The sequence below is a fragment of the Apteryx rowi genome, unplaced genomic scaffold (genome assembly GCF_003343035.1).
Source record: "Apteryx rowi isolate R43461 unplaced genomic scaffold, aptRow1 scaffold_57, whole genome shotgun sequence".
NCBI classification, from domain to species: Eukaryota; Metazoa; Chordata; class Aves; order Apterygiformes; family Apterygidae; genus Apteryx; species Apteryx rowi.
In genome coordinates this window covers 3,027,846-3,052,869 of record NW_020450838.1, presented here as the reverse complement: position 1 = coordinate 3,052,869, position 25,024 = coordinate 3,027,846, and the positions used below count along the sequence as shown (strand labels likewise).

General features: G+C 38.9%; 1 protein-coding gene across 1 annotated transcript in view; it reads left to right on the top strand.

Moving 5' to 3' along the window:
* EPB41L5 (erythrocyte membrane protein band 4.1 like 5) overlaps positions 1-25,024 on the top strand; it is a 65,560-nt gene that overhangs the window by 374 nt on the left and 40,162 nt on the right. The window contains exons 2-9 of the mRNA XM_026082219.1: positions 637-821; positions 10,504-10,608; positions 16,329-16,371; positions 17,519-17,597; positions 21,229-21,273; positions 21,610-21,662; positions 24,402-24,522; positions 24,937-25,024. Coding sequence (XP_025938004.1) covers positions 642-821; positions 10,504-10,608; positions 16,329-16,371; positions 17,519-17,597; positions 21,229-21,273; positions 21,610-21,662; positions 24,402-24,522; positions 24,937-25,024 — 714 coding nt within the window. The 5' untranslated portion in view covers positions 637-641. The remainder of the gene's footprint in view (positions 1-636; positions 822-10,503; positions 10,609-16,328; positions 16,372-17,518; positions 17,598-21,228; positions 21,274-21,609; positions 21,663-24,401; positions 24,523-24,936) is intronic.

The window sequence follows — 25,024 nt, the reverse complement described above, 5'->3', positions numbered from 1 at the left end:
CGGGGGGGCCGCAGAGCAGGCCCGCGCCGTGGGGGTCCGCGGCGGCGGCCGCCTCTGCCCCGCTGCTGCGGCGCCACCCGCGGCTCCAGCTGAGACCGTCGCGCGGGGGGGAGCGGGGCCTCTCTGGGCCCGCGAGCTGTTGCTGCCCTTTTCCCCGAGCGGAGCCCTCCGTAAAGCGAGTGCCGGGARGGGAGGGGTGGTCGGTGACCTCGGCTGGGGAGGACGTGGCGTGTCCGCTGGGAAGGCAGCTGCGGTAACTCAGCTGCTCTTCTGCCTTCGGAGAACCTTAGCGGCTTATCCAAGGTTGCGGTAGCGTTTGATATTAATGAAGGACTGCTGTTAATTGTGTGAGATCTAGATAATCATTATTGGGGGGGGGGTTCCCTGTATACTTTCAAGTTGTCCCCAAATCACTCCAGCTGTTGCTAAAGATTTAGGCAGAGTTTTTTCTTCAAAGGCGCCAAAAGAGAGATGTTTAAATTAAAAAAAAAAGAAATTAAATTGCTGTTTGAGTCCCTAACTGTTCTTTAATAAAGCCTGGCACTTTCTAAGGAGTTTAAACGTGGGCTCTTATTTTTCTTGTTTCTTAAAAAAAAGTGATGTTAGCTTGTTCTTTTTCTGTCTTGGATTTCATAGCAAAAATGCTGAGTTTCTTCCGGCGAACCCTTGGACGGCGGTCTATGCGTAAGCATGCGGAGAAGGAACGCCTRAGGGAAGCCCAAAGAGCTGCAACCCACATCCCTGCAGCTGGGGATGCAAAATCCATCATTACCTGTCGAGTGGCGCTGCTGGATGGAACAGATGTCAGCGTGGACTTGCCGGTATGAGTGGCACAAGATTGCTTCTTAAGTGCCGTTGGCTTGTGTCRATCTGATTGATTGTGCTCTTTATTTGTAAGTTAGGTAAAGGTATGTCTGTTTGTCATAGCAACCAACCCTGTGACTTGGGTTCCGTTTATTGGTCAGAGATAGGTAATGAAAGAACAGTTAATTTTGTTATGCACCGATACCAGATAACAGGTTAGATGTCATTGGGTCCTGTGCATTGAATGTTTTTTAAGGAATTTTTCTGCCAATGCTTAGCTGAGGTAGGGAGGGTAATGCTTACATGGCTTGTATTTTCTTTTCTGTGTGTTACGTGTGCATCTTGAGAAGGAAGGTAGATGTAGCTCTGTTGGTGTAGCTCTGTCATGCTCACGAGACTGGGAAGGTCGCAGTTTCAGAAGGTCTTCAGCGGCCTTCTACTAGATATGTGTGTAGTCAGTCACTGTGGGCTCATGTGTGGCTATGGGGAGTTCACGTTTTAGGATTTTTGTATGTTTTTTTTAAATCCTAGAATAATTCTACGTGAGTTTTGGTGGTTTTTTTTTTCCATTTTGTTTTTGTGCTAGAGGGGGGCTCAGTTCTTATGCAAATGTGAGAGAGAAGGAGAGAAGGATGATCTCATAGCATAGTGCTTCATTGGGAGAGAGATTTTAACCACTGTTTTACATTTCTACAACTCCCTTGATATGCGTGTGTCTCTTTCCTTCTTCTTAATTATATATCCRTATTTGGCTAACAGGACAAACAGTAGCAATAGAAGTGATGTAGTCTAGTTTTCCATTTCCATGTGTTACAGTGGTTAGTGTTGCTCTGAGCTCACATAGCTGGGTTAGGAGGCTGTGGGTCAGCGAGACCTTTGGACTAGCTCCGTAGAGTTTTAGCAGCTGYGTCAACGTTGGAGCTGCTGGCTAGGAGAAGTGTGCAGAGCAGCCATTCTTAAAATGGCCTTTCTTTTTCTCCCTTTCTCATTTTAAGCACAATTTTAAAATGATTATAACATTAGATAGTTTGAGGAAAGCCCAATTCTTTAGAGCATTGAGCAGCGTGGACATAGTGGGTGGAAATATCTCTTGCAACAACTAGAACCCCTGTAACGTGGAGTTAAAAAAACAGTTTGACATCTCTGTTTGCAAAATGACTATACAAACGGGTATAAAACTAATTTGTATGTATCTGTATAGTTCACTGAAACAACATAACGAGCATATCCACTGCTGTTTAGGGCCTAGGATGTTTGATTTGAGGCCAGGAATGCCCACAAACACTTTATAGCAAGAGCTGTACTTAAAAAGTACTCAGGTTTAAACTGGTGTCTCTGCATAACCAGAACAGTAGTCTTCGGAGCTGGAGTCAGCTCTGTAGGCAGATTCCTGGTGTCTGTAACAACATTTCTAAGGCTTTGAGGAGCATAAACTGAACCTGAAGAGGTGTCATGACCTACCATCTGGACTATAAAACTTGGATCAGGGTGTAGTAGTTGCTATTTTCTTTCTACAGGAAACTGTCACTTGTTTTGCGCTCTTGCTTTTTTTTTTCTCCCCTCTCTTTATAAAAAGCCAATACAAATCCTTGTCTGTAGACRTCTGGGCAAAGAGTAACAGTAAACAAATACACTGAGTCTGCATAGCTAGGTGCAGTAATTACCCCGTGTATTGTCAGAGGCTGACATGTACCAGTTCCTTGGTGATTAAAATACAATGAATTAAAAGTAGAGTAAATGTTTCATTCAGAATCCTTAGTGTGTTTGTCCTTGCGTCTCTACTTACATCATTCGTAGTTATATTTGGGAGGGGTGAATTAAAAAAATAGAGGGTACAAAATCTTGGGGCAAAAACATTGCTTTATTGTTTTCTTAAAAAAAAAAAMCAACCTTTTTTCCCTGCTTTCCTTGAGGATCATCAGCCTCTTCAAGCTAAGACCTTTTTCAAGTCTGATTCTGTTATTTTGTTGGCAGTAGATTTGGTTTAAAATACTCTCTTCTTATCTCCCTAAAGGTGCCTCCTCACTCCGCTGTCTCAGGTGTGCTAGTTCAATTGCGTATAGTGCTACTACCTACATAGGTTCTGTGAAATGATCTTTTTTTTAAAAAAAAAAGAATAGCAAAAAGTGTTTCTTAAAACTGAATCATTTAGCAAATTGAGGTTACTTCATGCCTAGAGAAAAGTGGACTTTGCATGAGTGGGAGGGTAGGAATGAACWTCTCACCTCTTTTACTCTATAGCTACATAAATACTTTAAACTGGCATAAGCTGGTGCTGCAACAGGAAAAAAGATGTTGCTTTCGTTATTGCATTCATCCTTGTTTCCACACCCCTTGGCAGAAGAAACAGTTTTTGGCAGCCATACAGTAAACTAAGTCAAGAAGATGATATGACTGAAAATAATCAGTATAATTCTGTTGTGTTAGTTTCCAGCTGGAGCAGTTCTGCAGTCTGTTCCCCATGTGCCTCCCCAAATGTGGTGAAGAAGCGTTTAGAAGCAGTATCAGACTTATGTTTGCTTAAAGTGCTTGCTAAGCTGCAGCCTTACCGTGAATTTGCTACTGAAAGAACAGCRATCTGGAACTACAGTTCTTATCATTGAATAAATCTGAGATTAAACAGAAATTCAGCAATTTAAAAAAAAAAAAAAAAAGGATAACACGGGGAACATTATTTTGTAAGCCAAGTATGTTTCAGAGTTTTCTTATACAGCAAAAACTAAAGTTTTCGCATATATTGACGTTAAGACAGAAGGGACGTTATAAACAACGCGGTTGAGATAAATTTGTTAAACRTAGAGTCAGGATTTGAGCAGTAACCCTGCTTTTTGTCCACTGATCTTATGTACGGTGTCTCTCAAGCTACTTAATCTATTGCTTTCCCTTTTTTTTTTGTTGTTTTTAATGACAAAGCTCTGTGACTTGAAGTAATCATCAAAGATACAGTCCTATGCAGTACTTGGACTATTTTTTTTTTAAGAATCTACTTATTTGTTAGTCATGTCAGTGATTAAAGAATATCAGCGTTATGTATACTCTATACTGTCACTTTGCTGTGATCAAAATGGGAAGTATGAACTTCATGTGAGTTATCAATATTCTTTTGGGGCAGTCAAAAGGGATTTTTTCCTACCTTCACCMCAAATTCTGAAGCTGTGTTCTAACCTGGTTGTTTTCCTCTTCTGTGGCCACTTTTTTGAAGCTTTAGATTTGTCCAAATGCATTCAGTAATTTTTGGCAAACTTAAAATTATGTGCATAGTAAAACACTCAGAACTTGATTATTTTTAATCTATGAAAAAATTCTTAAAAACTATGATGTCTGTTAACTGTGCTGCTGTTGACATTGTTCATCATATATACTGTTTTCTGTTACTTGAATTCATCTTGGACAGCAAAAAAAGTCTGGTTGGGGTTTTTTTCCTAATTTTTTTTATATCTTTAAGTACAGTGTGTCCTTCAAAATTTGACTGGTGAGAGGATAGGAATTCTGTTTTGCATACTTCCCTTTCCCTACATCCCTATTTTACTTTTAATCCTGTTCCCATGCAGAACTAAATGTCCATCTTCCCCCGCCCCACCTCCAGACTTCACAAAAGTTGAAGAGCCATGAATAAACAGCAGTCGAGGATCTGCAGACTCCCTGGGGTCAGTCCTACAAATCTGGGCTTCCAGTGCCCCTCCAGCAACTGGCGTGCTGGCTGTTCTGATGGTCATGGGTCTTGGTGAAAGACAATTTGGGGGGAGGGGGGTAATAAAGACACAAAAATGGTGTTTTTCCTTGAAAGTCTTTTTAACTAGTATCTTCAGCAGCTTATGAAAAATTTGTGAACAAAAATGTTTGGAAAATTCCCAATAAACCGTGGTTATGAATACTGGAGGTCTCCAGAGGACTTTTAAATCAGAAAGGCTGAAAAAAAGTGTTTGTAATAGAAATAGTCAGCTCTACATTATTAACAATAAAGATTGGGAAAGGGAAAAATAACACAGACAAAAGGGAATGCAGTGTAAGATAAATGATGGAGAATTAATTGCACGAGCATATTTGGAACATGGACCTTCTAAAAATTTGTGGCTAGATTTCGGTGGAGACCAGGGTCAGCTTTACAACAGCAACAGGTAGTATGGGGTTTCGTAGGAGCAGCACTCTGCTTTGTGGAAGCCAGGGTTTTGGGTGAAAAGCTGATCCTGTTTAACCTGCGATTTACATAATCTTCCCATGGATAATAGAGAGCTGATTGTATTCCAGCTTCTGCACAAGCAAGCTAAATTTTAGGCAAAAACTGCCTTGTAGTAGCTCTTTAAAGTAAAAGGCACAAATTACAGGAACAAATGGTATCTGAAGCCTAGTAGCTTTTCATCTTATAATAATATTCCTTACTTATGCATGCATGAAATTTAATATAGAAATTGCAAAATGAGATGTGTTTGTCTTCATTATAATGAAGTGCCATTAAAACGAGAACTTACATAAGCCAGTCCAGGAGCTCTGCGAAGTAGTACAGATTAGCTGAACGGTTTACAGTATTGGAGTAAAGCTTACAAAATAAGATGAAAAGAGATTATTTTTAACAAAATTAAGAAATCTATCTGGAATGTCAAAGAACATTGCCAGCAACTATGATGAGCGCTGATGGCTGTTGGCGTGGAGGGAGGTGATCTGCATTGATCCTGCTGCAAGATCAGAGATGTATTGTGATAGTTATGTTTACTCAGTAATACCCTCTGCCATTTTTTTAAGTTTATAAAATATCTGYGGCTGCTTGCTGAGTATTGTAGCTATAGATTTAAATACAGAATATAATCTATAGTACAGATGCTGATTAAAAAAGAAAAAAAGAAGATCTTCTAGTAATGCTAAAAGTGTTGGAAAAYCAGAATCAAATGAGTAATCTTCTTACGAACATTCAAGGCTGGCTTTTAAATTTTCAAAATGAATTTCCACTGGCAAAAATAGTGAGGAGATAAATGTACACTTACCATTGTATGTTGTAAGACCGTAAAGTTTGGGATGAAAACTTATTTCTCCAAGTGGTCTTTATGTCTTAAAATATTGAAATGCGGTTTAGTGAACTGAAAGTGGAACAAGCAATCCTAAGTCAAACGTTACAACGCAGAGGTGCTGTCTCAGTGGTAGACTGAGACCTCACCGTAATGCGGTTTTACCCAGTGCTCTGTGGGATGCCAGATTTAAGTGCGTATAGAGACTGAGTACAAGGCATGTGTACCACAATGTGCTGAATAGTTTCAGCACTTCTGAGCAGCACCAGATTCGCAGGGCAAATCCAGAATACCTGCACTGAACTGTGCTACAGGTCCAGTAGTTTGGGGCTTACCCCACATGGACACTGTAAATAGTTCTGCTAAAGAGAAGAACCTCTCATTTGCTCTTAACCAAACTACTTCTGAGAAACCCAGCAATGGAATACGAAATAAAACTGAAATATTTGAGCATATATTGGGGGAGGTATTTAATCTCTGAGCCTTAAATCAAGCAATTCAGATATATTCTGTAGCAGAAAGAACGTTAGGAAATAGACATGGAAATGGATTAAACCAAACACATCCCAGGAAGATGTAAATTGGTTTCTGGGAGAAGGTCGCAAGTCCAAGATTTCTAGTGACTGAGTAGCTGGAATAAGTGTCCCTAGCCTCTCTGGGTGGTAAATGCAGTCTTTCTGAGGAAACGGGTATGGATACGTGTAGTAACCCTCTGAATAAGTTGACAAAAGGAAGAAAGGGTTTTGTCCTTCAGTAGCTACTGGTCGTTTAAGCAGTATTAACATAATGATCCTTTGAAAGGAGTCTTCTAACAGAACTGAAGTGCTGCTGCAAAGACATGAGGGATAATAAGTCCCACAAAGATGCAACCTGTTCATCTCTCTTTCAGGGTCCATCTTGTACAGGGATCTCCTTTTTTTCCACAAAGAAAGAGGAAAAAAATCCTTTTCTGATAAGCATTTTAGTAAAATTCATTAAGTGGGCTTTCTGTTGTGTGTGTTTTGTTTTTTATTTTTTAAGTCCTGGAAGTTTGAAGTACTCTGTCAGGAAAACACTGATAAAAACCTTCGAAAGTGAGCCATTCACCTTTGTCTGCCTAGCGCGGGGGTCAGATCCTCAGCCGTTTTAAGTCAGCGTTGCCTCAGCAAAGCTGSTCCATGTTAGCTGGCGCTAGTGTTGAAAACAGGTTTCGTGTCGGACAGAAATTGTGGAGCACTGAATTGCTGGCTTATAGTCTTGAATTGCGTGCCCATGAAATAACCTTTACTTTTGAGACCGTGAGAAGAAGGTATAAGCACTGTGGCTCTAATTTTAGGCACCTACTCAGATGCCTAAGCTAAGATGGTTGTCTCCATGTACATCTTATCCAGGCAATGAAGGAACAAATCAGCCTTCTCAATTAAATACCTGAGCTGACCTTACCCAGCCTTGCTGCTGAGTTCCTGGATTTAAGTCCAGGCTTCGYAACACCTACTTGCTGAACAAATACAATTATGAAGAGCAGCACAAGATGTTATTAGGACGTGTTTTGGAGCTTTCCTTCCATTCAACAGGGCCAAGATTCATGGCGAAGTGGTCAAAAGATGTTTTCTATCTCATTCCCAAGTGTGGAGAAGCCCTTGGATATCCTGCCCTACCCAAATTATATATATATTTTTTTCATTTTCCCAGTTCAGTTGTTGATTCTCCTACCATTAGGTGTTTGCTGCTGTTTCCTGCAGAGTATAACAAGCTGTATAAATCAAGTAGTCATGTTTTAAAGAATTACAAACCCATGAGGAATTTAATTTGTCCCCTGAAGAAAGAACTAGCCACTGGGTTGACTGCTTGCGAGTGGAGTAGTTAATAGTTCATTGGTAACCATTAAGCAGCTTGAAAATATCTGTCCTTTGAGAGTAACCTGAGCTCTGCTTCAAGAAGAGAGAGGAAAGAAAAGAAAAAAAAGAAAAAAAAAGCATAGGGTAGCAGCAGGATCAAAATGCTATTTAAATCGAATGTTGCCACTGGGGAGTTAGACTAGCTTCTCGCACTGAAGTGTAATAGAAATGTATCTTTGCTATGTCTTTCGAAAGCACTTGAGATGGCAGTTTTATTGAACGCAGATAAATTTGTTGATTCATAAAAAGCGACCTGTTACAAAATACAAAGCAACGCAATTTTTGGTGCCATTTGTTAAATATAAGGAGGAAGTACTTCAATAAGCCATTAAGAATGATTTTGAACTTAATGTCAAAGGGCATGTGAAACTTGTGCCAACTTGCACCAAATACAGCAATTGATGATTTAAGTCATACGCAAGCTGCTTCATACTTAATTCTACATCGACAGCTGTGATGATTTCAGTCAGAAGCTCTGTCCAGCCAGCAGCCCTGTGAACCTCTCCACAACCGACCCAGCGCTGTTCTTCAGGGACCTTCTCCGACCTTAGTCATTCTTGGTCCATTTGTTCTTTACATCCTTTTCTGAGATACCAAAATGGTGATCACCTGAGATGTAATAATCTGTGTACTAGGGGGAAAAACACTCTGAAACTAGTTGGAAGCAGAATAATTTTGCACGATAACAAGTTCTCGTTGGTAGCCTGAGACAGTATGTGCAGTAGGTCTAGTCTGAGCTAAAGGGCTCCACYGCTCTTTAACTCCCTGTCTCCTCAAGGGTTATAAACCTTGGAATGCAGCTAAGATAACTGGTTAATTATGTTTTAAAGAAATGATTTACTGAGGAATTAAGGAGAATCTAAGATGTTCTGATCAGTAACGTGGAGATTTTCCTCTAGTTTTGGACTAGGCATAAAGCTTCATGCAAAATGAAACATTTTTCTAGCTTTGCCATTCCAACTGCTGAATTGATTTCACTTTATTAGTTTATCTTACTGTTTAAGGTGCAGAAAATATCCATGTGTTAAAATGTCAACAGTTGAATGTATTGCCCTTCCAGGAAAGGGGCAACTGATTCAAACAGTGGAAGAAATATATGTTTTTGTATGTAAGTGATTTGCCTTAAGGCTGCTGTTTGGAGAGTCTTGCTGTTATTTAATAAATCTGCTGCTGCCTAAATAAGGACTTTATCTTGAAGTCAACAGAAGAACTTGCCCTGAACAAGTTCTGTGCCCTCCGCATCCCAGCATTTTCACTATGCAACATTTTGCTATTACTATGTGTGTGAGAAGTTCCCTGCTGGTCAAATTGCTTACTTTCCCCTGCCTCCCACAATACTTGGGAATAAATAACTGAGGGAGAAGTCGCCTGTGCAGACTCAGTTTACAGATTTTTCTAAGATTTTACTAGGGCTGTGAAACATCATGCTGAATTTAACTAAAGAGTAAACCAATGACTATGGTTATAGAGTTAAACAAAATATTTGAAGATCAGAGTACAGGAAGATGGCAAAAATGTGCTGCTTTTCTTGCTTTGATGTGATTCAGTGATTGAATCAGATGATTTCTGAAAATAAGAATTCTGACTTAATCTCAAAAATTGATTTATAAACGATGTGCATTTTGGAGTGTTATCTGTATCCTGTGGTTCTCTGTTCAGCTCAGTTTGAAACCCTTTTCTTCCATGGGGCCAAGAGTTCTGAGAGATGGACTAAATCAGTCTGTTAATTAATAGCATACTATAACATATGCTTAGAAAGTTAGTGGATTTCTCAAYTTGTGAGCATATAATATCAAGACAAAAGATTACAAAATGATAGCATTATGGAAATAGAGAAATGTTTAAACTGCTTGCAGAATAAATATAAATCCTTCCTGCATTTCTTGGCGTTGAAAAGAATTATTTTTAAATACAGTGACTTGTGTTCAGACCTACTATTTTTCCATGTATTTTTATTACTTTTAACCATCTCAAATATTTTTAAGCTTTTCTTTCGGTGTATTACTATGGAGGAGTTCATAGCAGGAAAAATATACGTTGTAGAGAAACTGCTCAGTGTGTTATTTACATGCCTGTTCTTCAAAAAGATGTGTTTAATTTTTAAAATTGTCACTGTAAAGATGATGTTTACTTGGGGCTAGAGCTAAGTTTTTTCATAGATTATGTATTAACATACACAGTGGTTTTCTACACTTACAAGTGAGTTATGTAAATGCATTATCTAAGTACTATTTATTAGAGTTCCTTGTCACAGACTGTGTTTCGTTGGTCATTAAAAGCACTTGATAATGGAATGCTATAACCTAATTCAAYATGCTTTTCTATCCACTTGAAAAGTGGTGAAGTGCCTAGATATCACATGGTAATTTCTTAAGCAATTTACTGTACTTCTTTCAAAAATTTTCCAGTGTATTAGGCAGTGTCAGTTGTACTAGCTGTATTTCCAGTTCTGCTGAACTTTAATTGATAAGGAAAAGCCTAACAGGTACAATGATAAAATAATGTTTTAACGTTTTCWGCCTTGTGCAAATTGTTATTGACATTTTCTAAAAAGGGATATTTCCCATGTCATTTAAAATCTATGGCCAAGCAGTTGCTTCTTGTGGTGCATGCTTTGGTCTTTCAAAAACAACAGCCCTCAAAAATTATGAGAGAAAATCATTTCCACATTGCGTTTGGGAAGCTTAATTTTGGGATTTATTTTCCAGCTTCTTTTGGAAKTTCTTTTATTTTTGGAATTACAGTWTTAACTATGTTTAGAAAAGAACATAGGTGCTRCAATAAGCCTATCTGCTAAATGCTAAATCTTTTTGTATTTTCAGAAAAAAGCTAAAGGCCAGCTTCTGTTTGAACAGATCATGTATCATCTGGACCTTATAGAAAGCGACTACTTTGGATTAAGGTTCATGGATTCCGCACAAGTGGCGGTGAGTAACAGAACTTTTTGGCTGTTGCTAGAAAGAAGAGTAAAATCTTAATATTGACAAAAATACTACAAGCAAGCTGCCTTTCTTGAACTGTTTTGTGCAGCAGCTCTGTGGCATGTTAGTTTAGTTAACCCTCCACTGCAAACACACTCTAACGTATTACAACACTGTTGTCCCTTGCATTCACATCTTTCACTTGTTATTCCTGTCAGACCTTCTGTTTGCTTGGTCCTTCATGGTATGACAGTGTGGAGAAGGTTGTTCTTTGCCAGTGCATAGTGCCATCAGTGTTCTCGTTAGCAAAAATCATCTTGTTCACGTCTTCTGGGGAAATAATCTTAGCCAGAAGGGTGTACATCTGATTTGCTCAAATCTGTTGCAGCTCAGACCTGCAACTAGAAATTGTTGGGAGGACATAGGTGTATTTAYGTGTATCATATGGTTTGAGTAGAGGATTCTTGCAAGTGTAAAGTTTATTTGTAAAAATGTCTCTGCTTTTGAAAACAAAGCAGTGAATTGTTTGTCGGAAGCAACCAGTTCTTTWTGTCTGCAGTTGTACAGCTTTATATGGATGCTTCTTATGGTYGAGTACTTAATCCTGCCCACAAGGAAAGTCGTATGTTTTCTTCATGTTGTTTTTATGTTCTTCTTTTGTTTTGAAGTAGAATGTTGTATTTAGAAAGTCTTYGTATATATAAAAATTGTTGTTTTAAATGAGGAGTTGGACAGGGAGTAATGTCTTTGTCCTGCATCCTTGTAACTTAAACCTGTATTTGCTTATTCTAACGCTCCTAGGTAGAAATATATCTGGGTTTTCATACTGTGTATGTCAAATTTATTTATGTTAGATRTATGACCCAATTGTCTTTGTGTTTCAAGTCCATTTCAGTATTATTTCATGATTAGGATGGCAGAGCAGAAGTAAAGACRGTTGCTGCTGAGCTTAATACCTGAACTGTTCTAGATCAGTGTACAACACGGAGACAATGACATTTATTGTTTGACTTCTGTGAGGGTATATGTCCAGAATGARAAACAAACAAGCAAAAATAGGAACCAGTATAAATAAAAATTTATTTGGAGGTGACATCTTAGTTCTTATAGTTTTCTGCAATGGCAAAAAAACCCAAACTTGAATCTTTGGAAGAAGGTGACATCTTTGGACACAGTGTTATCCACAGCAAAGCACATTTATAATTTGATAGTTTCTTTTCAGAATAATCCGGGTCAAGGTTTGTGTTTAGCTTATGGTTGTAGAGAATGTTCTCTACTGAGAAAATAATAGGAGTGTTCAGCGTCTGAAGCAAATTTCATGATTAGCAGGAGGAGCTGCTAGTGGACTGCAGTCCCCAGCAGTAAAAATATTCTTGACCCTCTTGCAGAAAAAAGTTGGAAAGAGAAGGAAAAGAACTTTATACTGAGGGAGAGATGTCATTTAGAACATCCTCTCAAGAGAAATTAGAAAAGGGCAGAAAGAAGTCGTCATGGCTAACCAGCTGTATAAGGAAAGTTTCTGGAAGGAAGAGAGCATCCATCAGCATCAGTCGATCAGTTCAAATGAAGAAAATGGGTTATAAACCTTGGCATAGGACATATAAAACACAGCAAGGCTGCCCCAACAGAAGGCATTACAACTAAAAGGCTGCATACCTTGGGGGAGTATTCGGTTTCCATACTTTTCCTGGGGCACCTGCTTTTGACCACTGTCATATCTTTAGTCTATTGAATACCATTCTCTRTTTATAAAAATCAAGTCTGCTGTGTTCAACATGTACAAGCTGGGATGTTGAGTACCAATAGCAAATGGCTCCCTTCCATTTATCTGTCCATTTTGGGGGGGTGGAGGTGCTGAGGTACCCGCTGGGTGTTTAGGTGCCCTGACTTCGGTTCTGCTGTGTGGCCTCTGAAGTGTTTCTGTGTGCCTGTCAGGTCTATAAGAACTCGCAGGTAAAACTACCAGTATGGTAAACTTTTCCTCTTGCTATTCTGTTATCAAATAATGTCGGTTCATTTGAAATGAGGAAATACGTGTGAATCTTTTCTGTCTTAGCAATGGTTCCTGGCTTACTTTTGTCCAGGAAATTGTTGCTTCCAGTCCAGACCTTTGAGTACTTGATACTGTATAATCTRCCAGGTACAAGCAATTTCTAATTTAGTTGGTTTCTTTTTCTTAACTGTGTGTGACTGAAAGGAGGCAAGGGAGAGGCAATAGTCTGTTTAAAATGAGTATTAATGATACACTCTATATAACAAAGCAGTCAGGTTTGTATTTTGCAAGGACAGATCAACACAACAGTCAGAAATAATTGCTTTAAGAAATGAAGAACTATAGTGATGGCAGCCTTTCTTGCAAAGTGAAGCTGGCAAATTCTTGCAGAAACCCAATCTGCAGCTGGAAACAAAAGCACAGGCTAACCAAGTTATTTGTCAAAGATTATTCAGGAGGTCTGTTAAATAAACAGCAGAAGAATCYAGTCCCCTAATGTGAATAAGTCTTCTGGCTCAGGAGGAGATAATCATTTCTGCTACGCARTTTAAATGTATTGCCTCACTAGCCACTTGCACCTGAAGATTTAAAAACAAAACAAAAAACCCTTTGCCCCAAATGTGCAATGTGCAGTTAAATAAAAAATTGAGAAACTCTCACTTGCTTTAACTACAAATTAAATTTCAATAAGTCCTTTCTAAACAACTGGAGCATACCCTTCCAGATAGGTGTTTGTGACTCTTTTCTTATTTTGAACTCCTTAAGTGATTAGTAGATAGAGGTTTGAGTTTTTGATGCAGTGGGGAAGAAAATCCAGATAATACAAACTCTTGACATTTTGCAGTTTAGGATTCAAATGCTGGGTTCTTTAAAGAAGTTCTTGAAGCATTTTGTGAAGTGAAAGAATAGTCTTTTTCATGTGACTTCTGTGTTCAGTTTTAGTCTGATGGTTAGGAATGGATATTTGTAAGAGGCAGGAGGTGGCAAAAGGAGGTTTTTGCAATATTGTCTGTAGTATATCAGGCTTGATCTAAATCCTGCTGAAGTCAAGGGACGGGCTACTGTTAATCTGAGCAGCTTTGAACCAGGCTGACAATGAGCAGTGCAACATGCCCGGTGGTATGAAAGGTGAAGATTGGTAACATGTTAGGCTATTTAGTTTTCCCTTTAACAGTGCTGGAGAGATGCTGTTTCTAATAAGGAGCGCTGAAAATTTAATAGTGACCAGTTTCTAATTGTAATGTGCAGCTTGCAGGCATCAACTACTAGATATTCCTAATGAAACTGTAGAATACTTTATTTTGTTACTCTAGCAATTATTTGGTCTACTGTAGTGCTTAATACTGAAAATGATTTGTATAGCATTACACTAAGTATAGAGCCAGTAATTCCACAAAGTATTTAACCAATTTTAGCCTCACCGCCATTATAAAAAACTAMCTTTACCCTACCTTTTTTGAAATGTTACTGCTTTTTCTTTCTGAAGAAGCAAACTGATTTAGTAGTGACTTGCAGTACTCTATGCAGGATGCTGTTTTCGTTGCTCRCTGTTTAGCAAACCTTATCTATGAATTTCCGCAGTGGACTATGTGTTGAACAAACTCTCATCAAAATGTAAACTTGAAGGATCTCTATTGCCAGGTCCACTCGAATTCCATTTTAATCACTCGGAATAAATCTCAAGGTTCCTGACGTCCGCGTGTGTCCGTGCATGTAGTGTTTGTTTCTTCCTTCCCCCCCATTTAAAAGCAATTCTTGCGCACACATACGCACCCCCTTGCCGTTCAAACTGAGCTCCTGTAGGCAGCGGGGCTAAGAGCCGGGCAGAGCAACGTGCTATCAGTGCCTGTCTCGGGCCTCTCAGCCGCCTGCCGCTGGAATGTGGAGGAGATGAGAGAAAACAGGCTGGAGATGAACCAGACGTGCACAGTCAGTCCCRAAGCCTATAAATGGCTTCTTATTTGGCATAGCAGGCTCTTCTGTATCCAAATCACCTGCAAGCCTCAAAATGGATAGCTTCCATATCTTCATGGTGAAGGAAGGAGAAAGCAATGGTTTCTTACAGCGAGTGAGTTTATGGAATAAGAAAATGATACAACCTCTCTTTTTAAAGAAATTTAAGTTGCTTAAATCCATTTCACTGGCAGTGTAAGAAAAAGTTGCCATAAATATTTGCTTCATTTCTCCTTAAGTTTCCTGCTTTATTCTAAAGAAATATTACATGATTTTCAAATAGCTTTAACCACTATGCATTAATAGCTAAGAAGAACAAATTTAACTGAATGTATGGCAACGGTAGGTGATTCAGTTATTCTGATGTACATCTAATTTATCAATCACTGCATATCCTGGCTGGTTGCCTTTATGCCTTCGCTGGAGCAGACAGGGCTGCTCTGAAAGCAGGAACGTGTTTGCACTTGGCATTGCAACCTGAAAATACCAGTTCTTTCGCATACCCCTATTGCTCCTCTGTCCTCTTTCGGGCCCACTGTAAACTTTGCGGCATGTAGTTTAACGAAAGGAGTGTTGCTAATTACATAATTCGTCTGTATGAGTTRCAAGGTGATGTCTGGAATGAACCAAAGGAGGTGGTGTCCCTGGGCATCGTGAGCCAGCCCGGCCACGGTGCGCAAAGGAGTTGGGTCAAGGCAATTATGTTGAGTAGGGTGCCGTGTTTACTGTTTAACTGAGTCACGTCCTTTGGAGGAGGGAGCTGTTTGCACGTTCACGGCACTTTGAAGTAGGTCTCTACCGCTAGTTGCATGTTAGTTCCAGCTTCATCTTTAATTTCTGATGTAAACACTTGTGCAGTGTGAGTATATGCAGTTGTTTTAGGGAGCGTGGCATATACACGTGGAAGTTTCCCTCAACCTGTCATCTACAGCTTACTTTTCACGTGYCTTTATATGCAGTGTTACTGAAGCCATTTTTCTGGCTTCAGAGAATTAGCCACGATGTCCAGTATATGGCTTATAATTAGCATTAGCAGATGAGGCAGAATCTTCTGTTCTCCCGTGTGACAACTGCTAAAATGTCAGCTCTGAGCATTTTTTTGAGAACTAGGAAGAGCTGACCCTATGCTCGGACGTAGAGACAGCTTTGCAGTTATTTATGACAGCTGAAGGATCTAAAGGAAGTGACTGAAAGCCAGCAGTATTTACTTTGTCGCTGCACCCTGCCTGTAAGTGTACATCACAAGCTGAKCTGAGTGTCGGAAAGTCGGCTTATGGTTTATGCGCCTCTGACTCACCATCACTGGCTGACCTACAAACGTGAATTTGGGGTTTGTTTGTTTGGGCTGGATGAGTTTTTTAGTAATTAAAGTGGTTTGCCAGTACATTTTTTTTCAAGTAGATGATAGATACTTTCTTGAAGATTGGCTTTAAATAATGTACTATATGGATGTTTCAGCTGTAGTTGTTCGAAACTAATGTTTTGCATTATAAATTTTGAATTCAAATATCTACTTCTGAGTATCAGGTTACTTGTATACTTGTTCATTCCTTCAAGGTAACTATCTGAGATCCATTATTGTACAAGTTAATCCATATTTTTAGAATGAAGTACTCTGATAAGCACTAAGCTGTGAATTGTAAAAGATTTGGATTAGATTGTTTTAATGGACTTCTTGATAATCCAAGATGATCTTCACTAATGCATAGATTTTATTTTTCTTTTTTTCCCCTCTAAGATTGCTTTATTGATAATTCAATTAAAATGATTTATTTTTCAGCATTGGTTGGACAACACAAAAAGCATTAAAAAACAAGTTAAAAGTAAGTATCCTTCCCATTTTCTTGGATCTGTTTTTTGGATCTGCTAAATATTTAACATGTAGGAGGCACAGAGTTGAAATTCATGTTGGGGGGGGGGGGCAATGTTCTGAGGGGGTAATTAAGTGACCAAAAACCAGCATGGTACTGCTGATGGTTTAAAAATCCCTTCCCTCTGTAGCTTGTATTACTTTAGTCTAATGTCCTTAATTAGATGTGTTAGAGGCTCCTTAATCATAGTTTAAGTGGAGTCAAAGCAGCTGAAGATGCTTTGAYATTACAGATGTTTATTCTAACTATAGGAAAACGTGTCTTGTAGCCTCCATCCTTTGCTGTCCTGCCGAATGCCCTCACCTATTCGCGTTGGCTCTGTCAAGTCGTAGGAGGCCTTGCAAGGGTTTATTGCGGCCGGCTGGTTTCAGTGATGCATGCTTGGGTAATCTCTGACACCAGCTGATTTTGCTTAGCAGCTTCCTTGCTGTCTGTTGCGGAAGCCCTTAGGGATTTGTGGTTCTGTGTTAATAAAACAGAAGTTTCGGAAGCACCGACGGAGAGACAATTCCACCTGTTTTATGCAAGCATCAGACAGAGCGCTGTGTATTTTTAAAGAGCTGTTAATACATCTTTTTGCTGAATTAACTGTTTGCTTTCCAGAAAAGAAGATTCTTCCACAGAAGGGTTTAAATCCCCCTAAAATATGTCTAAAACTCTGTGGAATAAATTGGCCTAAGTTTTCAACAGTAGGTATTTTCCAGAACTCTGGAAAGGCCTTATATAGACCAACAGAGTACCTAGGGATTTGGCTGAGCACAGAGCCAAGACCCACGGCTCTCTTGGTGATTGACAGAGTCCTTAAATATAGGGATTAACCTAGATTTGTCTGTTCTTGGCAAGACAAATCAACTTAATGTGATATGACTGTTGGATTGACTTGTAACATGTAAAACTTTTTTGTGCATATATTTAAATGTAGTTTCACCCTAATGTTTCCCCATACATTTCCCTGTCACAAAGGAATTCTTGCCTTAATATCCTGTAGTAGGACAGAGCCAATTTCACTCAATTTTTGTGATGTGATTCTGTGTAGTAATAAATAATATGTCTCATCCGGTAGCCCTTACCACTGTCTTGAATGCATTCTGCTTTGCAGTTGGCCCACCGTACTGTCTGCATTTTCGAGTAAAGTTTTACTCATCAGAGCCCAACAATCTACGGGAAGAGCTAACAAGGTAAGAGGGATTTTGTGAGAGATGCACACCCAAATAAGGTCAGGGAAATGTTTTTGTGCTATTTAGAGAGTTGTGTGGTGTTTAGTGAATTCATTAGAGCTGCTTGCTTACTTATGTTAGTTGGCTGTTTGTAAATGTATCTAATGTAGCTCTCATGAAATAAATGAGATCTAATATTAAGAGATCTATATATTTATTATATTTTTGAGGCACCGTTTTTCATTAGGCAACTCTGGTAACTGATCYGAGTAGTCCTTACACAGTGGACAGAGGTTTTTACTGAACAGAACAGCCATCATGCCTCTTTCTTTGCTCTTTATTTGTTGTGTTTAATTTAAGCTGTATGCAGTCAACCTATCTCTTTAGTCAGGAAAGCATTGTACTGTAGTTTAGGGCTTCTCTTTGGCAAAAATGAATTCAGTTATGTTTCCTTTGCTTCTGTGATCTTTGCAAAGCATATGCAGAGGGAAAATATTTTACCAACATTTTGAGGTGTGAGTTGACAGTACTGCATGTGTAGGATGATATCAGGTGAACAGTGATTCCTCTTGAATAAAGCATCTCACAAATCCATTTGTAATTCTGCATTTCATGTTGGACTGAGACATATTTGGGGTGTTTTGAAAGAGAACACAACTTATCTGTAAGCAGTATCAATCTTTTGTAAAAGGCAATATTTCTTTGCATGGTTGTCACCACTGCTGATGAGGTTTCAGTTTGGAGAGAAAATAAACTTGTTCTTTCTTGATAGCTGTAGACACTTTGTACCCTCAGCCATTCATAATAAAGAGTGTGAGGTGCATTGTTTGCTTAGGTTTATGTCTGTGCGGATCTTGGCTCTGCACCTTAGCCAAATCCCTAGGAGCTCTACCGGGAAGATTATAGTAGCATTACCCTTTATAGCCATATGTACTCTGCTGCTTCCGTGTGATGACCTAAAGTTATAATTATTCTTCTTTAATTCTCTTTTGGTGACCTGGACAGCAAGATGAAACCCAGAGAATGTTTTACCTCCTGATTCATGTTCTGAATAAACCTTTAACTGTCTTTTTAAAAAAAAAAAAAGATTTACATCTGTATCTACCGCTATGAAACGTTTTCATCCAACTTGACTGAGTTCTGCCAATCAGACCTTGCTATACAGGTTTTAGCATGGCAGACTTGAAAGCTGAGGACTCTTAAACCCTGTCCGTCTTCTTAGCTAATATCCTGGAACTGAAAAACAGCATGTCTCTGTTCTGTCTTGAGGCAATCTCACACCTTAAGGAAGCAGCAAGAAGGGGAGCTCTAGTATGGGTTATAGGGGTCACTAAGAGTGGTTTTCCAAGGAGTCCACATTTTCTTTGTGCAGCAGGACACCCGCTTGGATCCTTTTGTCAGCTTCCACAGATGCAGCTTACTTGCCTTTTCTGTCAAATGCCCATCGGACGCTACCAATCAGAGGTCGTGTAACACAGGCACAGGAATTATTCTTGAATTGTTTGCAAGTGTTACATGCCTAATAAGCACAGGCTGGTCACTCCCACTATATATGTGAAAGCCGTTCTGATTCTTTGGATATCCAGGGTCAGTACCAAACAAATTTATTCCCAGTCTAGAGGCCAGTATTCAAAAAGGCTTTGGATAATAAATGCTTTGACAAAGTATTCATGGAATCCCTCCTAGCATTAGGCTGAGGGAGAAAGAACAATTTGCATTTAGGAGTTTCACTCAGCATCAACCCTTCTTGTAAAAATAATGCATACAAATTGCAAAACAAGGAGTACGAATGCAAAAGAGGAGCCTAGCAGAGACATAAAAATATGATTTACTAGGATGCTAAAGTATACCCTGAGATCAAATGTATCATACTTTTTTCTGAAAAGCTCTTGAAGAAAGTCAGTTCTTCCTGGATATCGCTGTTGCATGCATTTGCTCAGCATCTAGTATATAGTSCTGTAGGTCAGTGACTGATGACAKGCAGAACCTGAGAGCAAGCTAGCAGAGCTCAGCTGTCACTGACAAAGGAAGGAATGGCACAGAGCAGGTTAGCGTCCAGTAAAGCAGCTATATTTGTACCACATGCTAACATAGGGAATGGAGCCATGTCTCGGAATTTGAAAAACAGGCTTCACCACCATGAAGATGAAGTAACTGTCCCTTAACCAGTCTATATCAGACTACTAAATGGAGCTATAATTGGATCATGAAGATGGCTTAGAGCAACAGGAACCTGTAGGCGCTCATTTCCAGAATGTATTGGTCATCTGTTTGTTGGGTCAAAGGAGTACTAAACCAGTTTCATATCAGAGAAACCGATCAAGGTCTATTAGTTGCCTTTTCAATCTCTTCCCATTGTCRTAATTGTTACTGGAATCAAGGATACTGCCTCCTGTGGACACTTCCAGAACTTTGTCGTATTATCTGTTTTATAGTCATTTCCAAAAGTCAGACCGTCTCGACACAGACAGCATGTGTCTTTAGAGGACAGTCACATCCCATAACAGGAGTGGAGTGTGGTATTTAACTTGCAGCTTGATTTGAACTCTTATTGTCAAAACAGAAAAGATACCTAACCCCCAAACCAAAATATGGTTTACCACCTAGATAATGAAATCCAAGGAGTTATATATCTGAATAAGGCTAACAGTTGTATAAGGCAAGAAAATCATAGGGTTCTGTGAAACTTTGTAGACTGTGTGGATCCTGTTAACCATCCTCCWGGTCAACTTTTCTAAGTTCTTGTTATTCAAGATTTGATTTCCAAGGGGCCTGTAGAAAGATCTGTATGCATTTCACATCCATGTATAAGGAGGTATGAAGCACATGTCTTAATGGCCATCACTGTTGAAATAGAAGCATTGTCTTGGCTTTGTGTGTAAGGCTTCTGTTCATCTCTAGTGGAAYTCCTGTTGGTTACCATTGTTGAAGTCAACCTGTTCAGCTGATGGGACTATTTTTATTATTAAGGGAAAACTGTATACCATATGGGGCAAGAGAGCTGCTCTTTGTGCGTATTAGATCAGAAGAATTGGCCTTTCACACCAGAGGGATAAGTGCTTTTTATCCAATACTTGTCCAGTTTCTAAGCAAGAGTAGTAAATAAGCAAGGCAGTGAAGGAAAGTTGGCTATGAAGAGGAAACGACTTGGTAAGGCTGCAGCCTACCTTTTTTTTAATCACTTTGCAGTCAGTTTTCTGGGTTAGATTTTAACTAAGCAATTCATATTGTGAAATTTTATTTTTGAGAGCTTGTAAATATTCATTCTCTTGTAAGATGGATCTGTCTATGAATAATGAAGAAAATGCAAGTCTGTTCTGTGTGTGCCCAAGTGGGATCAGGAGGGAGAATGACAGAAACTTATTTAGGTCTTTAGGTCTTATTTAGGCTTATTTCTTTCATCTAGCACTGTGGTTCAAATTGTGGTAACTTATTGCTTTGAGTTTACTTCATTTAAAATATGTGTAAGGTTTACTAACCCAATTGATAAAGCCTTGAAAGATCACTGTGCAGTATCTTCAGTCTTGAAAACCTCTATAAAGAAAAAAAATCTCTTTTTTTTTTTTTGGTCAGGCTATGGCTTCTTTCTGTTTGCTGAGTGACACATTAGAACTATTAATCAATGACTTTTCTTTCTCATTTACTCCTGCAGGTATTTATTTGTTCTGCAGCTAAAACTGGATATTCTTAGTGGAAAGTAAGTATTGTTCATAATAGCATTAAACAGCCTTTTGGACAATTACAGTATGTTTAGCCAAGGGATTATTAAGCTGTTGTATTCAGATAACTAATACCTTTTGCCAAATAATGTTGTTTTTTCCTCTGGAATATTACTTCTATATATGTGTGTAGCAACAGAGGATTGCTTAAATAATGTAGTACTTATCTCTTGTTAATTTGCTCAAAATCTGCTATTTCTTTTCCACTTTCTCATCCCAATCATTTGCACTTTCTCACTGTTAAGTATTTGAGTTTTGTTTGCTGAATAGCCACTGTCRGCTAAGGTTTTAACAAGGCATTTCTCTTATGGCAGATTGGAATGTCCTTTTGACACAGCCGTCCAGTTGGCAGCTTATAACATGCAAGGTGAGTAGATACAATTGTGAAAGGATGAAGTTTCATAAGCAGCTTTGTGTAGACTCTCATCACCTCTTTTAGTCTGTCATTGCTGTATCCAAGTCTGTCATTGCTGTATCCAGAAAAAAGTTTCTGTCCAGATGTTAGTGATCCAAAGTGAAAAACAGCTCCTCTTACCTATAGCTTTGTTGATAGCGTATGTTGAAAATTATTTGATTTCTCAGGACACAGAGCAAGAAGATTCTGAATATGAACAGCCTTGCGCTAAAACTTGTTTTCTCAGATGCTTGTAGGCAAACTTCTACACTTTCACACAAGCCATAAGATGTGTAGTCTTCTTGAATTGCTTTGAGGTAGGAACATGGCTTACCTTCTGTTTTCTTCATGCACTTTCTGCCATGTGTTTTCATCTTTGTACAACTCAAAATTACTTTGATTCTGCACTCAGGTGAAAAGCCATGTGTCTAAAAAACACCCAATTTTAGACTTCAGCAAATTTTAGAAACATACTTATGTCCCATGTCATGCTTGTCTTTGAGCAAGTATGCTTSAATTGCATTTGTTGCCACTTCAGATCCTCCTGCAACCAAAAGAGGCAATGCATTATTTTTTTCTCAGCTGTACAGCATTACACTTGAGTCATCTGAGACTCTTATTAACGAGTCATCTTTGACTTTCAATTCCAGTGTCAACRGCTCCTCTGAGAGCTGTGTTCTGGTCTTGTATAAGTTGCTTGTATAGGTTGTATGTCATTGATTTTCCTGGCCAGTGTCTTCTGGTGTTTGATTGAGGGGTGTGCTCTGAACAAATGTTCAGTTTGCTGTGGTTTTGAGCAGAGGAACTCTCAAAAAATGGGAGGAGAGGCTTGAAGTTTTAGAAATATCTGCTAGAGAAGGCTTTGAGTCCTTTATGGATGGTGTAGCTATGTGGCCTCGTTCTACCTGGTTTATTAGTATACAAAAGAATCCCAAAGCCTCTACTGTAAAGTTTTCATRTAGTCCTCTTCGATGGAAAGGATTTTGGATATGTGCCATACATTTGTGCCATGCCGATTCTCTATACGATATTCATCTTATAAACCTGTGTGCTGTTGTACTTGCTTTGCAGGAGTTAGATATCAAGACCAAGTCACTGAAATTCTTGCTCTTTCAATTATTTTCCAAAGCACATTTTGCTCTTAAGACAGGAACAGTGTTACTGCTAATGGCCTGATCGTGTGTAGGCATAGAGAGTTGGGATGAAGTTGTAGAGAAACCTGCTTTGTTTCTTCCCCACTCTTTTGTTTGGGGGGGAAAAAAAAAACAGAATATATTCTGTGCTTAGAAATATTAGCATTGTTAGAGTCTTAAGATGCAAGCATTCAGTGGATCAGCTTTTGGAAAAACAAAGTGATCCTATTAGGCCATAAATACATTGCTTTTTGTGCTGTTTTTTCCTTCCTCTTTCTACAATGAGGCCCTTACCAGGGTTTTAATCTTACTGTCTGACAGCTGTGTACTTYTTATTTAAATCAGCTGGATCCTAAGCTGGCTTTGACAGCATTCCTTTCAACAGAGGCAGGCGTTTTAGTGGGAGTAAATTATTATAGAATGACAAACTTCCTCTGTCAGCGTTTAAAAAAAAAGGGGGGGGGGATTAAAAAAAAAGGGGGGAGTTGCTGAAAAGACTGTTACTATGCTTGCCACGTTCAGAAATCGAGGAAACGTTGCCTGTGTACCTTCAGAATACTTTGTGTATTTATTTGACTTTTGCAGATCTTTTCAAATATCTTTCTTTTTTTCCCTTCACAAGCATATGCATTCTTTTCAAACAGAACAATTATTGGCCTGTGTTGGATACCCAAGTTCCAAGTTAGGGTTGTTCCTGATTTTTGGATATAAGCTGGACATCAAGAAGCCACTGGAAAACGTTGGGTGGAGCAAATGCTTAGTGTCTCTGAAAATCAGGACATTTTTATATAGGTTTCTAGCTGTGGGTTTCAGCATTTTGGGCATATGTTTGTCTTTAAGTGCTGGACTTGTTAGCATCTGTGGAAAAGGGAGGTTGTGCTTTTGATGTGGCACACCCATTGACTAGTACGTTCCAGTATGCTCTCTAAATAGCATCTCCTGTTGCCCCTGTAGGACACGCAACAGTAGACCACATGAGCCATTTGACTGGCCCATTAGGACATTTATTATGTCCTTAGATGAAAAGGAGAGAGAAAAATAACAGCTGCATGATTATCCCCTCACACAAAGTAATTTTAGTAGGACAAAAAGATTTCTAGCCATTGAAATGGAAATTGATTTGTAGAATAGACAAAAGTTTATGAAAAATGTCAAAACTGTTTTTTTCAAATTTAATGTGTTTTTAATTAAAGACAAAATTGCATTCAGTAACTTTTATCAACTGTTGTCTCAGTAGAAACTTCAGTGATAAAAATGTTTCAAAACTATCTGAAAGAAAAAAGGTGAGTTTCAAGGATGTTGATAATTTTCATTTACAAGAACCTTTTTAACCAATGTATCAGCAGCACTTTGTAAAAAATAATGCAAAGGTTTTGTATAGACATGAAGACCATTCTTCCAGTGTCTGCAATTTCCATGTCAAAAGAGGTGAAACTGCAAATACTGGGAGGACTGAAGGAAGAGGGGGAACAGCAAAATAAATTTAGTATTTTAAATCAACTAGCAAAGCTCACAGAAGTTCTTGTTAATATCTTCTGTCTATTGGGAACATTGCTTGACATCACTCTTCCTTTTRTAGCTGAACTTGGAGACTATGATCCTGCTGAACATGTTCCTGACCTGGTGTCCGAGTTCAGGTTTGTGCCCACCCAGACTGAAGAGATGGAGCTAGCCATTTTTGAAAAGTGGAAGGAATGCAGGTACTAGTTGTTGCAATACGCCCTAGCCAAGTGTTTGCACAGATTTTTCTGTGAGGAGAATGTATTAAAAAGATACTGCTGAATCTTCTTCCATGGTMACGTTCAAAAACGTAATTCTAATGTGGTTCCATCATATTTTGTAAGAGAACATAATGTGAAAATTGAAGTTTTCCAAAGGTCCGAGTAAAATGATGAGGTTGCMTAATCTTGAAATGCAGTAATTTTTGAAGCAGTGGTTTTCAGATTACAATTTAGAAAAGTGACCTTGAAGTTCGTGAAAGCGAAAACAAGAGTCAGTAGTGTTTAAGTTTTTCTCAAACTCTCAGGCATTTCTTTTTCCTCTTTCTTCACATGCCAACTTTTCCTTTCTGTGCTTTTTCAGGCATCTCTCTAACTGCAGAAATTTTATTTCAGGGGGCAAAYGCCAGCACAGGCTGAAACTAACTACTTAAACAAAGCTAAATGGCTGGAAATGTATGGTGTAGACATGCACATAGTCAAG